This window comes from Notolabrus celidotus, chromosome 10 (assembly GCF_009762535.1).
Source record: "Notolabrus celidotus isolate fNotCel1 chromosome 10, fNotCel1.pri, whole genome shotgun sequence".
Classification (NCBI taxonomy): Eukaryota; Metazoa; Chordata; class Actinopteri; order Labriformes; family Labridae; genus Notolabrus; species Notolabrus celidotus.
Window position 1 is genome coordinate 5379570 of NC_048281.1, and position 15397 is coordinate 5394966.

The window sequence follows — 15397 nt, forward strand, 5'->3', positions numbered from 1 at the left end:
AGCAGACCAGTCTCCCTCGCCCACCGTTTCCCGCAATGCGCAGCGCTACTTGGTTTTTAGTAGGGCTGCACCGATCCGATCCTGGTATCGGAAATCGGCTAGATTGGACTCAAAAAGCTAGATCGGATATCGGCGACAAGGGGTCGATATATATCGCCGATCCATATGGCACTACAGTGGGCACTATAGCCCTCTTCCCAGCCACAGGTACACTGTACTTCTGTGGGAAACACTACATTGACAAATTTTTTTTTCTCATTTGAAGCATTTTTTTTATACAGAATATTTAATTCCTCTTATCCACTGCTGAGGTTTACAGTTGAATTGTAATATCTGTTGGTGATGAAGATTAACTTACCAAACTGCTGCTACATATTTATAATCTCTTGAATAATGACACTGTCAGCTTAAATTTCAGATACCAAAGCCCAGGTATCGATATCGGTATCGGGACCTAAAAGTTAGGATCTGTGCATCCCTAGTTTTTAGGTGCATTATCGCCACCTACTGTGTTGGAGTTCTATCAGACATTTAACAGTCCGATACATTTACAGTGAAGTAATGTGAAATAAACGCCAGTGAATCTCGTCACTTCCAGTGATCATAAGTGATGCTAAAGAAGCAGTTTCTCTATCAGCTTGGTCGTTGTTTACTTCCGCTTTCCGAAATCGAAAATCCAGTGATGTCTGGCCCAGCATGCTTTAAAACAGATCGAACCGAACAGTCACACCACATATTAAATTCAAATGTAGTGTGCAGTATGCCGTACGTACACTAAAGTTGTAGGTAGTATGTAGCAGGTGGTTTCAAAAACAGCCTACACCTTGCAGTCCCTCACCAAATATGGCAAATGGCACCACTTTCTGTTACCGCGCTTATCTTTAAATATTTTATCTATATTGATGATTCCATCTCTCTTACTGCTTTATTTTACCCCTCTTTTCCTGCTTTATTGATTTTTACTGCTAAAAGTTATTCATTCATGTAGTGATTTATTTTCTCTTTTAGTGCTTGAATCATTTTACTTCCTGGTCCCTTTGGTCTCAGTTCATTTTTGGGTTCTTGTGCCACCTGGGTTCTTTTGGGTTGGTTTCTTAAGATAACTGGTTAAGTTGTTGTTTGGGTTCTACTTTTGTTTGTATTCTTGATGTTCCAGTTATATTGTAGTTCAAGCTCTTTTTGGTTTTTACACTTTGTTCTTTATGTATGCGCTGCTGTTATTGTCAAATATTGTTTTTGAAGGTGCTATACAAAAAAAAAATATTATTATTTCCTCTTAAACTTGTGGAACAACAGATTTTACAACAGGGCATTGGAATAATGGAGTGCATTTTCCCATTAATATCAGATAAGATTAAATATAGGAGAACAATCCCTCTAAGAGATTTAATTTGGTACTGACCAATTAACAGCTTCAGTTTTGCCTTTAAGAAGAAGAAGGCTTGGTTCCAAATTAGATATTTGACTTTGTAGAGCTAACGTTAGAAAAAAGTGTTTCAGTAAAAAACAGTATCGATTTCTTTCTTTCATTGTTTTTTTTTTTGCTCAGCAGCAGAGAGAGTCAGCCATAAGAAGCAGGGCAGCAGTTAACAGGAAGATTCTCCTTCTCTTTGATTTTCCTCAGAGTTATTGGATACATGATGCGCCGTCCCTCTGGAAACAAAGCCATGTTTCTTCTGCTCTGAGCTGTCATTTGATAGTTTTGGGTGGGGGTTGGGGGCCATTTGTAAGGAATGATACCACATGAGGGGAAAATACATTCGCATGGAAGGATTGTTCACCGCAGATTTATTGGATAAGTACAGGCCTCGGTGCCATTCCTGGTCATCACTCTTGAGGTGCAGCTAACATTAGCTACCATAAAAAGCTTCCATTATAGAAACTCCAAGCCATGAGCTTTACCTTTCCATGAATGTGCTTTTTCTTTCTTTCACTTCATCAGTAATCAGTACTTAACTAAAAAGGTAACATCAGATATGTCAGTTGAAGCATACACATAATTCAAAATGGCAAAATCTGGGCTTGTTAAACCAGTTTCAGAACATTTAGGTCAGCACCACAGGAAAGAAAAGAAACTCTAAGCTCAGATTTTGAACAGAAAATTGAGGACATCTGACATGTGCAAACGCTGTTCCCATTCCTCAGCAGGATGTGGGATGCAGTACCACCGAATATCTGCTCCTCTACTGAGGCAATCACGGCTACATGAGGTGACATCATGCCTTGGGCTCCGAGCCCTGCGAGCCAACAGTAACCAGAGCGGAGCTGTAATCATCATGGCTGATGTATGGAGCAGCCAACCTGCAGAGAAGAGGGGGCGTGGAGTGGCCGAGCACAAAGCCCAGAACCAATTGCCTGATGCCGGGATGATACTCAAACAACTGCCTTCTTCTGGAGAAAGATACCAAGCCAGCCAGGCTGCAAGTCCCCTCGTTTTCCCTGAGCTCTAGATTTCATGCCTCATTTACAGGCATCATCTACATTCCTCGGTGATGTGATTTATTGATTGGCTGGTTACTGTGGTCCCTGAATGTGTGCCACATGAGTAGCCAAGACTCAAGTGACTGTGAGAGTGGAGAAACAATGGAGATATACAAAGTATCGGCATCTTTCCTCAAGGGAGCCAGCGTTGGAAGTTTTTGGAAGTATAAACAAGTAAAGCAGTCTGATATTACACTGCAAACCAAACAAAGTTCAGTGGTACCAATACAATCACTCTTTGAAATTAATTTGTAGACTTACGTAGATCTCATTGTGGTCAAAGCGGTTCCTCAGGTTGTCGAGGAATGTTTCCTCAGAAAGGGGCTCTAGGAGGACCATGTCGCCAACCCCAATCATGTTGTCTAGAAGTGACGTTTTCACCTCCATTGTGGCTGCAGGTGTCGCCCCCTGAAATGAAATACAGAGAGAGGAAGACAAACATCAAACACTGCATTCAATAAAAGTTTTTTGTGAAGTCTTGGCCACTGGTGACACCATGGAACAATGTTTCTCTAAATGAGCATCATGTGCGTAATCAAAATGGAAATCAAACCCTGCCATTGGTTTCACACCATTATGGTGACGGACAAACTTATATCTGCCAACAATGACCAAACAAAGTCAGCAAAGATAAGGACTGGAAGCATGCAAACATGACCGTACACAAAGATTACATTAAAATGAGGAAGGAAGTGTCTTAATGTATATGTAGCTTGTTGGGATGCTACCGTCATATTTATCTTTGATGCTAGTTTGGTCCTCTGGAGCACAACATACAAGGTCAACTAAATGGCTTACTGTCCAGGTTACCAGAGTTCATTCAGAGCTGGGAAAATCTGCGTTTGGCTATTTTGCAACATCTGCATGGAACTCCCTTCAAAGCACTTTAAAAATAAATGCATTTGTTTCTTGTAGTCATTACAAATCATTAGTTTTAAACTTTTTAACCTCTGATTGCACCTGTTTTAACTGACTTTGTATTAAATTTACTTTTCAGTGGATTTAACATTACTTTTTAATTGTTGTCTGTATTTAATTGATCATCATTATTTCAAGGTTTTATCTTTTATTTGCTTGTCATGCATTTGAATGTTTTTTATATGTTCAACGTCATTGTAAATGAGGGCTTTGCTCTCAATGATTTTCAAGTTTGTGTCTCTTTCTGAGCTACAAAAGCAAACAAGACCATCCAGATAAAAATTAACGTTTTCTTCATAATCATTGACTACCTCTTCAAAAAAGGCCTAAAAAAGGCAACTCCCTACTCCCTACCCAACTTTGATCTGTTCTTCTGTATCTTATACCTTTACCTTTCCTTTGTGTCTTTGAACACCTACAAAATAACTATTTACATTTTATCAATTATTATGATTATTACAATTATATTAATTATTATTATTATTATTATTATTATTATTATTATTATTATTATTTATTATTATTATGTCTGTAACCACCGGCGGGGGACGATGTCAATTAAAGTGATAAAGTGCATGCTACCTAAATAGCCTCTGTTTACATTTACATGGCAAAGATTTTCTATGCATCAGACATTTTATTGTTAAAATAAAGCAGGATGGGATTTTATATTACAAAAAAACCCACAACAGGACCAAATTGGTAAAGAAAAGAGAGGTACCACTTTGTACACAGGGGGCGCCAGAATCAACACAAACTGAAAGTTTCCCACCGGAGCTTTAAACTGCACTACAATCAAATGTATCTAAATATGTATGTAAAATGTATCATTATTATAAGGCCTTATCTTGTTGTGAGAAACGCCATAATAATAAATTTACTGTTTCATTGCACCTCTGAGGCCATTATTTTAGGTTTGCTGTCTATCATATGTGAAGCCTTCAGTTTTTCAAGAGGCATTCTCTGTTCAGAAAATAAACAGTCCTAAACTTAGCCAGTTCAAATAAACTCCTGGGTGCACATGTTTGTACAGCAGTGGTCTGACTCCAGGGGGGAGCGGGGCCTTTTGATTGGCTATTCAGGCTTCTTCTCCTCTTGCATGAGAGAATGTCCCTCAGGCAATTACATAACAGGAGAACTTTGCCCTTGACCTCTGAATGTCTGCTCATCTGGAATCTGCTCCTGTTTAAGAGCTGCTTAAATCTCAAAACAGTAAACTGCTTCATAGTTTTCAGCTTTTCAGCTTGCTTGCTGCAGCAGTATAATATTCAGGGCCTATAAAGGATCTGGGCTGGAGTGACCATGACAAAGACCGTGCTGGGGGTGGCAGTTTTTTGGTCCAATGTTGCCTCCCATCTCCTTTGGGACAGTAATCCCAGTGCTATGGGGCCGGAGATAAAAGAGAGGCCTGGGATACATTCAGGGCCTTGATACAGGGCTTTGCTGTGCTAAAAGCCCAATGTCTGCTGCTGTGACAGACAGATGAGGCCATGTAATCATCTATTGTTCACAGCTCTGGTAGTGTAGATGTCTGTTTTTGCATAACTACGGACAGAAACTGGTTGGTACCGAATGAAAGAGAGCAAAGTGTTTTTATATGCACTGTGATGTATGAGTCTTTCAATAAGTAAAGCATGGATGTTTACAGGACTTAGAAATAGCCCTGAAATAAGTGAATATCTGAAACTCTACAGCTCACTACACAAATAACTAATACTCCAAGCTCCAGTGTCTCAGCACAAAACCATCACTTTGTCTATTTAACACAGAACTCTCTTCAGGTCAGCTGTCACATCAACTTTTAGAACCAACTTAGCAGCAGCATGACATTCCTGAAAAAAAAATGGATCTCCTGTGCAGACCTCTACTTTACGGTTTCCTTGGCTTCTGTTCCCCTGCAGGGCACAATGTTATTGGCCCATAAAGAAGACTCCCGGTTCTTAGTAGGAGGCAAGACTCAAGCTCCAAAACCGCTCCTGCTCACACTAGGAGTGAAAACAAATCTTTCAAAATGTGGGCCAAGACAGGGAGGGAAACGTGTCTAAAAATGTTAAATGTTCTTTTGTTTTTGAAACAAAGGGGTAGTAAACTGAGTTGTTTCAATACCTCCAACTAGTGCTGAAAATGCCTTGAATACAGCCCAACATCTGGTAACAGGTATCAGCAAGAATGCTTGTTAATGGCCTGATCTAATAGCACAATTTCTTAATCCCCTCAAACACTTACATGTCCCTTTAACTCCAAAACAGTAGCATATACAGAAAAAATAATAAGTCTGCCATTAGCAAGTATGTTTTAGAACAGATAAGAACCAGATTCAGATAAGTTAACATGTAAAAAAAAAGGGAAAAAACACAGCGAGATGCTAGCTAAAACTGAATGGTCAGTCAAAGCTACCAAAATGTCTGATGTCAGATTTTTGCCATAACATGTACTCAGTCGAGCCACACAGCTTGTCATGACGCATGCTGTTATATCTTTCTTGTCTGTGCAGGGTTAAAAAACAGCCGACAGCAGTTCAATACAAATTAGCGGTTGACAGATATCGGTTTTTCAGTGGTTGATGACGATAATTACAGAGAGCAGTTCGGACAATGGTCAATATATAATGCCGATATCATGTTCTTGTTGTATTTGAATATGATGAAATACAACAATTTAATGATAGCATCCATTATTCCATACACATTACAATATAATGTGTGGTTTTCTTAACCAGCTTCATTAAACAAATAGACAAATGAATTGGGTTTTGCTTTAGATTTCAGAAAATGACTCGTGTTTGATATAAATCCTCTTATGATGGACAGAATAGTGCTGTTAAATATGGCCTCTGACATAAATATAAGTCAACTGTGTTAAATTTGACAATCTGTCATTTAGGATAGGATATGAACATTAGGGGAAGCACTAACATTGCTTGACAGCAGCCATACTGACAAGACTGCCTGCAATGGCTGCAGATATTATTTGGTTATTTGTATAAACAGTTTGATTTCAAAACATCATTAATCAGCCCGTCTCTAATAAGAAATGTAATAATATGTATTTTATTTTACTATTTGTGATGTACTTGGTACTACATATCAAACCTTATCAGAGAAGGCAAATTAGTGTTGGGACCATAGACTGTATAAATAATGGACGTAGTACCTGTGACGTCAGCCATCTGTTCCTGAGCGCTATTTTGAAGCCAATCGTCGGCGGGAGCTATATTGGTGATGCTGAACTCAACCAAACTTAGAGGTAAAGAGGCAGGGTTTGAGCCTCCTAGCCAACAGCTATGTGTTCCTGCCTGTCAGTCAGGTCAGTCATGTCCTTAATTGGGCAAAAAGTAATAATCTTAATATCTTCTGAACCGTCGAGTTAGAAAAAAATATTCACCCCCCCTTACAGTGTGTGCTGATAGAGAAATTAGCTATGTAGAGCCAAGCTGTTTTTTGAACCAGGCTGTAAACATGTTTATTATTGTTGTAAAGATCATCTTTTTAACACTTCCACATGGGCTTAAGTGGAGGTTGCCGCTTGGTTGGGACTGCATTTGTTGCAAAGACAGCGCCATCTTTATTTTTTTTGAGGGGGGGGGGGGTTAGATAGAATAGCTTGGGAGAGACTGGAAATGCAGACCATACTCCCGCATGGTCACCAAATCATGGGTGACTAGTAAATCCTGCGACCAGTGTGAAGGGGACTATGGCCTTTGTACATGGGGCGCCTACTCCACATACCGAGTTAAACTGGCACCACCAGCAGCTCCGTCTTGGTGTGATAAAGGGTTTTCTTGCATGTCAACCCATTGTCCGCTGAGGTCTGTTACTTTACATCCACTTAATACTGCAGCATACCTCTCTTGATGGCATCGCGCCAAAACACTCCCAGTGATGTCTCATATCCAGCAGCTGCTCTGGATGTCTGAAGCGGGGTTTTAAATCAAGTTATTTCCTTTTTAATGTAGTCGCTGACTCTCCTGAGGGATGAAACAGATAGCACCTGCTCTGTGATCCCCCCACCATATGCCGTCTTGCTGTAGGGCATCATAATGCTGCTGCTTTGCTACAGCATTCCAGTATTTGAAAGTGAAACTCTTAGCAGCAAAGAGAGGCACACCTTGGTTTAGATAGAGAAATTCAAAGAGAAACAATCTTAATCCTACATTTATATGCATTCAAACACTCCAACTGTGACAAATCATTAATGTCAATGAGTGATACATGCTATGCAGGTTATCCAACAATGTAGCATGAGCCTGGCAACCAATCAATAGTAGCCAAACAGTTGCTACAAAGCAGTTAATTACCAGCTACTGCAAACTCACTGCCAGGCAGGAAGTGCATCCTACACGAGGATAAAGTCTTCAGTGTTAACAAACAGAGCTTTAAAGGACACAGCCTACTCCTCCTCCTCAATGAAAGCAGATGTTGAAGCCTCTCTGTGACCCAGGGGAGAGCACCACGTGTCCACGTGGCCCGAGAGCCTACGCCTGTCTGACCACCAACATATTGTATCTGTCTGCAGCCACGACGCCGGATGCCCTCAGCTCCACTCCTGATAACCCACTACCCCAGATTTGGAGCTGGCTTCTAGGCAGTCAGTGACACAATCCCATTAATAAGAGTTGCTGCCTGCTGTTAACTGTTGTACTGGAACCAGAGAGGGAGACTGAGAGAAAACCTGACAGCCTTGATTAAACCCAGGGGATTAGCTTTACTGTTGAGACATGAGTCAGTTTAAGTCAGTCTGTGCTGGTGACAAAAATAAAGATTCTCCTTTAACTCATCAGAGATAAAGCACAAAAAAACTTCTAAACGTATTATGCTTTTTTTAAATTAAGCAACTTCAATTGTGACCGCAGGATGAACCTTGTGAGGAGTCGGTCTCAGAAACTGGATGAGAAATCTGTCGCTTTATCAATCTCTCTGATGCATTTTGCATCAGAGAGATTGATTAAATCTCTGTGATGCATGCTAGAAGGTAAGCGTCACATGCTTTAGCTGCTATTAATCTCAAATCTAAATCTCACAAATCAGTGATGTAGTGAAACTCATGAAAAGCTTCATCTGGCTGCACCTAGAGTGAATGTGCTCTCCAAAGCGTGACTGGCTGACCTTGCAAGTCGGAGAAATACAAAAACATTGTATTCAGATGGATACAAATCGATGGTTGATCTGAATGAAGCGTTTACTTGCAACACCTACAACAGATGAACAGATTTGCAAGGACTACAGGGTACAGTATCTGCCATGATACATTTAGCAGCTATCAGCAATTTAGATTCAACATAATACCTGCTGTGGCACTAATCTCCTCGACCCCCCTTGCCTTGGTGTCACGCAATATGCAGCATGCTGGCACCATCATTCAGAGCATTTCCGAGCATAACCCTAAATGTCAGGAGAAGGGCACTACTGACTGAGTCACTGTGTTTACCCTACATACAGCATACAGTTCAAGTCAGCAAATTCAATTTAAAATTGGAGTTTGATGTATAATTCTCACAGATTAGAGAGCTGTATTTAGTGGAATGAAGTTGCTGTACATAAAAATAACAACATGATGGAGAGATTTTATCATCAGGAGCCTGAAAGTGATGTGGGGGCTGTGCTTGGGATTTCAGAGCATGTCACAAACAATATTATGAGACATGCTTTACTCTGCGACTCCGACTTTGACCTAGATTCCCCAGCCCGGTCAGGCTCTGAGGAAAAAATTGAAAAAAAAGGGGGACATTAAATGTGCATATATTATTTACAGACTGAAGCGCACGTGCTCGTTTCCTGCTCTTTCGTACGGAGTGAAGCCTGTCAACCAGGAGCAAACAGCCACCCGGGCAAACACATAAAATACAGGATGAGAAGCCAATAAAGCAGCTGTTATTTGTTTTACACATATTCTTTTTTGCATTGACTAAATGGGAAAAAAAAAAGGCAGCCCGGAGTAGCTATCCATTTTGAAATGGTCAATATCTTCCCTGCAATCAGCAAATCCAGCTTGGCATGACATGTGGTCTGTGAGAAGCTAGGCGGGTATTGTGTGAGCCCCACTGACGGAGCACCAGCGTCACTCTACCTTAGCAGCGGTTGTTTGAGAACACATAGGCGTCCATGTGCAAACAAATGATAATAAAAGTCTATTATGCGGCGTAATAGTAAATTCCCAACAGATCAAGCTGGCCTTGTCACGGGGCAGGAGAGTCACAACACCAGGCTGCTGGCACTGATGGAGATTAAAGCCTTCCCTAATGGAGCATCAGCAGGGCATGGGGCTGTGCCAGAGAGCAGACCAGGACAGGAGGTTAGAGGAGAACAGAGGGAGAGCTGCTGTCTGAGACAATGACCTGGGATACAGAGTCCTTAAAAGGTGCAGATCTGTGACTAGAATTAACAAAAACACTTTTAATATCTTGCATATAATGACTGCTATTTGAAGATCCCCATCCTCACGCATTTGCAAGTTGAATAGAGTTGTCATGCCAAACAACGACGCAGCCTGGTTTAATCATAAACCCGTAACCCAAACAAACACAGCGCTTTATTTACAATACACCGCTCAAACAGCACAGAGACGGGTAGATTTGCAAAAACATGAGCCTACAGCTGGCAACCAGGCTGACAAAGGATCCACCGACCATACCGTGATTAATCCACTGAGCATACAAAAACCCAGGCGGAAAAGAGACCAGGAGAGGGAAGGGAACAAATGTCTGATGTTCTAGCTCTGAAGGCCCTCATTAATATATTCTTGAACAGCTTCTTACTGTAAACAAGGGTCACTAAATAAACTGTCAACACTGGAACATGGTCTCAGATTTTTGATATGGTGACACCTCAGTCAGATTTGAGCTAAACTTGAAATTTTCTGATGTTAAAAATATCCTTTTTCATGCTGGATAAATTGACTTCCTGGGGCCTGATCACAACATATCTTATAAGAGAGATTCCATATTTTTCAGTGGAGGAGTCGGTATTCCAACAGTGGTAATTAAATAACAGTTGAACTTAAAGCTACTGAGCTACAACAGCTCAATGCCATGTTGGACTCTGGTTCAGAAAACCTGACACAAAAGACTAAACATGGATGTAGCTACCTGCAGCCTGTTGCACCAGCTGTGTGTAAGTTCAAACGTAGCCTAGTTTGAACGTAATTTCTCATTTAGGATGGAGTTTACACTCTACTAACGTTTTGGGCGTTGCACCAGCTGAGATAGTTCCAACGTAAGCCTAAGTTACAACTTAATTCTTACACTTGGCTCCTAGTAGGTGTAAAGTCCTCCGTAGAGTATATCGGCTACCATGGCACGTTGTTTTGAAAGGTGGGATGATGAGGAGATACAGAGGGTCCTCCCAGCTATATGACTTCTGCAACGTGATATCCACAAGAGGCTAAATCCTTTGGAAAAATATGATGACCAATATTTGCCCTCCTGAGTATTAACATATGTTGTAGTTGATAATTGTACCACTCGATGTCACTTTTATTATACACACCGTAGATTAAGGATTTAGACTGTAGTTATTACTTTAGTTTGAGTCAGCTGTTGGTCAGTTCTGATACGATTAGGCACGAAAGATAACAGTGTATCAAAATTGGTGCTTTCCTCTGATTGGCTGCTGGAAGTGTATACGTCATATCTGCGACAATGTTTTGGTTAGTTTGGATGTTACTGCCGACTATTTAAGATGAACCTTATGTCTCCATGTTGCAACCAAACAATGACACAACTTAAGTTACAAACTAACTAGTTTCAACGTTTGGTTTAGGGTGGACTTTACACCCTAACTTAGGACACAACTTATGCACAGCTGGTGCAACAGGCTGCAGGTGTGAAAGTGAAGCAAATGTGGAAGTGCCTAAAATCTGTATTATTTCATAAAGGACAGCAGGGATGTGCACTTAAACTGCCAGGTCAACCGGCACCCAAAGACCTCTTAAGGCTGTTATGTACTTCTGTGTCGACCCGACGCAGCAGTGGTTGACCAGTCGTGCAGCAATACTCAAACTTGAGAGCAGTGTAGTCTCTGACAGTCGGGTCATCTGTTTCCGGCCCCGCTACATTTTCTGTTTACTTTTTTCCATTGATTCTGAATATATTATGTTAATTTACAGCTGATACATGTTGCTGTTTATCACACGTCACCCATCTGTTTCTGAAGCGCTGTTTTGAAGTCAAACGTTGGCGGGAGCCATATTGGAAATGTTGAACTCAACCCAACTTCTGTTGAGTGATTGTGACGTAAAGAGGCGGGCTTTGAGCCTCCTAGCCAACAGCTACAGTGTTCCCGCCTGTCAATCAAGTCAGCTATACCTCTCATAATGGAAAACTCGTAATCTTAATATCTTTGAAATTGCTGCGTTATGAAAAAATTCACCCCCCCGTACAGTGTGTGCTGATAAACGAATAAGCTATCCAGACTACACTCGTTTTTTAAACCAGGCTGTAAACATGTTTATTTCTGCTGTAAAGATCGGCTTTTTTGAATTGGAGTGTGTGGTTTCCGGTACTGCCAGAGCCAGCCTCAAGTGGACACTCAAGAAACTGCAGTTTGTAACACTTCTGCATTGGCTTCAATTCTCGCGGCCAGAGGATGCCACTTAGGAAGAATAGAGCAGAGATATCTAAGGAGATGAAATACACAGCCGATGTGAGGCGATCCTGGAAGTGCTGTAAATGCAGTAAATATAATGCCGCCGAGCGGACCAATCACAGGACTTGCTGTCCACATCGATTCAACACGTTGTATCATTTTGAACAACGTGCGCGTTTGCTACATGTGAAGATCTTTGCATGGGTACAGGATAGGGATGCACCGAAATTAAAATTCTTGGCCGAAACCGAAACCAGAAAGAGGAAACCAAGGCTGAAAAACCAAAAAAAAAAAACACAGAAAGAAATTATTACGCCAATTATTAGTACCATTGCATTTATGGCTCTGACTGTGTACTAACCTCACTAAAATCAAGGATCTCATTGAACATATTGCGGCCTGGATCATTTCTAGTGCGCGCTGCTTTGTTCCCACATCCAAGTAATGATCCTAATAACGAAGTGCAGAGGATCTGAATAGATCTCAGTGAAATGTGTGCTGACAGACTCTTAGAGTGTACTTTTCATTGTTTTCACTCAGTGGTCCGTCTCAACCTCTTTGCTTAGAAGACACCTTAGTGCTGCAATTAAAGGAATAAAGGATGCAGACATGTTGCCCCTTATCCAGACAAGCGCGTACTGTCCACAGTTTTTGCTTGCGTCATCACAACATTCTGGACTTCTCAGACGAAAACCGAAAATGCACTTTTGGGCCATTCTCTGTGAATTTTCTGTGCATCCCTACAATGTACACAATGTAATTTACTCCGTTACAGCAACAATTGTGATTTATATTTGACTGATCACGTTAAAAGCAATGAGCCTATATGAAAACCTTCTTTCCTGTTAACAGATAGGTAACAGTTTTAAAGGAGCATCTTCACAACGTTTCAAAACAAGCTGGTAAATTCAGGCAAATTCTAGATTAACAGTTTTCATGCAATAAGCAGTGTTTTACATAAAAGCCATATACCACAAAATTTGTTTGATAAACAGTCAGTCAGTACTCCTCTGTAGACTCAAACGGTCACTTACAGTTCACAAAATAAATGCAAGAGCGGACCCTGTAAGGTTATAATTTTTTATCTGTATTACAGCACAAGAGTGCACTCAAACGTTCCCCAGGCAGCCATGCGTTAGCAGTGTCAGCGTCGTCTACACTACAGGCAGTCAAACACTTGGTCTGGCTCGGTTTCCCATAAGTGAATGAGGAAAGCAGCTGTACTGGACTGAACAAAGTAACAGTGAGCTGAATCGAACTGTGCATGGTTGCTACTGTAGCTCCGAGGGGAGGCAACAAAAAAAAGTCAAGCTTAAGCTGTTAGGTTGCACAAGTGGAAAACATTCAGAGGCAAACAGCCGCAGGGAGAGTTCTTCATTCTGGATAGTGCACTTGGACTGTCAGTTCGGACCCTTTCAATGCCAAGTGACGTACACAAGCTCAAGATCAGGGTTTAGGTATCAACATTTAAAATCGACTATTAAGGCGTGTGATGCCTCCAGGCTCATGAAAATACTCCTGTAACAAAGACACTGCAATGCCAGTGTCTCTTACAGAAGGCTTTCCATGGTCCAGTCAGAGGAGCTGCACATGTGTGACCCTATCTAATGTGTTGATTCAGGGCTAACACAAGACGCACGCCTCACTACACTAAGCTGCACGGGCAGACAAGTGCAAACACCATTCATCACCATGGCTCTGGCTGGGGGACTTTGGTCCACTATACACACCTCATTAGACTCCAGCATCTCACCCAAAAGTGTTCATGAAGAGACATTTGGCACTGGTGCAACTTAAACCTCGCAGGCCAACTAGCTCACAGTGAGGAGAGCTACTCGAGTGGCCAGCAGTCCCCCCTATTGCTGCCTTCCAAGTCTGAGCTAAATGGTTGTTACTTTTTCCAGGAGTCCATCTGAAAGTCTGAAGGCTTACACACACTACCTTTCACAGTCAGCTTACATCACCGTTTGTTTGATCAGTGCCTGTAATAAAGTTCCCATCTGGTTCCCCTGACTGAGACTCTGGCCAACAGAGGCGGGACATATTTGTGGGAAACCGCAAAAGGAAAGACACAATTCTTTGAAAGAAAAAAAGTTATCTGATCATGAAAGTTCATAAGTAGCAGGGGGAGTGTAAAAAACTGTTACATTCAGAGGAAGAGCCAAAGCATGGTAACACAGTGTTTCAAAAGGAGACAACCTAGCACCTCTAATGCATGACAAAAGTGTTAGTCTGCAGCTTTACCGATGACTTCATGTTCATAGAGGCACATTACTTTTAATGCATGACTGTTTTTATGTGTATGGAAATGCTTAAATAGCTTGGACTTCATGTCTCCAGGCAAAAAAGAGAGAGGAAAACTAAAGTCAAGGTAAGACTCATGTTTAGACTCAGCAGTTTCCGAAGCCTTGACTCACAGCTGAGAAATCCCACCACAGACATGTCTCCACTTTAAATGCAGTTTCACCTCACTTGTGCACTAAGTATCTTACAGTGCCAAGTTGTTACATGTGCTAAAAACATATACAGCAACATGTATAGGCACTACATTGTGATTTACAGCAGTGTAAGGATTTTGTCTATATTTATCCGACGCAAATAGCCTACAGTGTGATATTAATATTGTAGCAGGGATTGGGGTTTTCCCCTTACATCTAGTATAGTTTTTCCTCCCATAATGCATTCCTGCCCTTGTTCGATTGTATAAGCTGAAGGCTGGATCCCACGGGGGATCCCGGCAGAGCGAAAGCAGGTCACCTCTGACAAGAAGGAACTTTAAGATGTTGCTCCTAGACTCAGAGAGGTGAATAGTTTTATTCATTCAGCCCATGTTGAGCAGTAATTTATACCAGTCAGGCATATTAAAATATCTTAAAACGAGGGGCGTACTAGAGGGTAAACCCGCTTCCAGTCAGTTTATCAACTTTAAAGGCTGACATTGAGTTATTTCTGTGCAGATCCAAGTGTATCAGCATATCATAGTGAGGATATACTTTTAATCAAATCAGATGATCTCAAAGTGGAGGTCAGAGTATTTGTGTTTCCATTTACCCTTACAGAGCACACCAAAAACCAAAGCTTGTTCAGCTGTGTAGATGTTTGTTAAGCAGAATACTTTGTGCACAGTGCTGATCAAGGCATATTTTCATATCAGTGCACTGTAACAAGGCTGAACTTTTGATGCATTGAGAATGGTCACATCTGCTGCTGTCTTCTGCAGTGGTTTGACTCTCCTGAAGTACAAAGACAGAGCTTAAAGCCGCAGATGTGGGCAATTAGCGACCACGCGTTTCATTACCATTGGTTAATGAGCCTTGGTTTGCTTTAGAATGCGTAAAAAGGCGCATCAAAACTAGGACACACTTAGTCTCAACAGTTGTAGCATCAGACAATAACATTTCTTTCGCACTGATTTT

At 41.3% G+C, this 15397-nt stretch overlaps 1 protein-coding gene across 3 annotated transcripts in view; it reads right to left on the reverse strand.

Annotated features, from left to right (window-relative positions):
- myo1b (myosin IB) overlaps positions 1-15397 on the reverse strand; it is an 86162-nt gene that overhangs the window by 70258 nt on the left and 507 nt on the right. For all 3 annotated transcript variants that reach the window (XM_034693485.1, XM_034693483.1, XM_034693484.1), the window contains exon 2: positions 2743-2889. In XM_034693485.1, the coding sequence (XP_034549376.1) occupies positions 2743-2868 (126 nt within the window). In that variant the 5' untranslated portion in view covers positions 2869-2889. The remainder of the gene's footprint in view (positions 1-2742; positions 2890-15397) is intronic.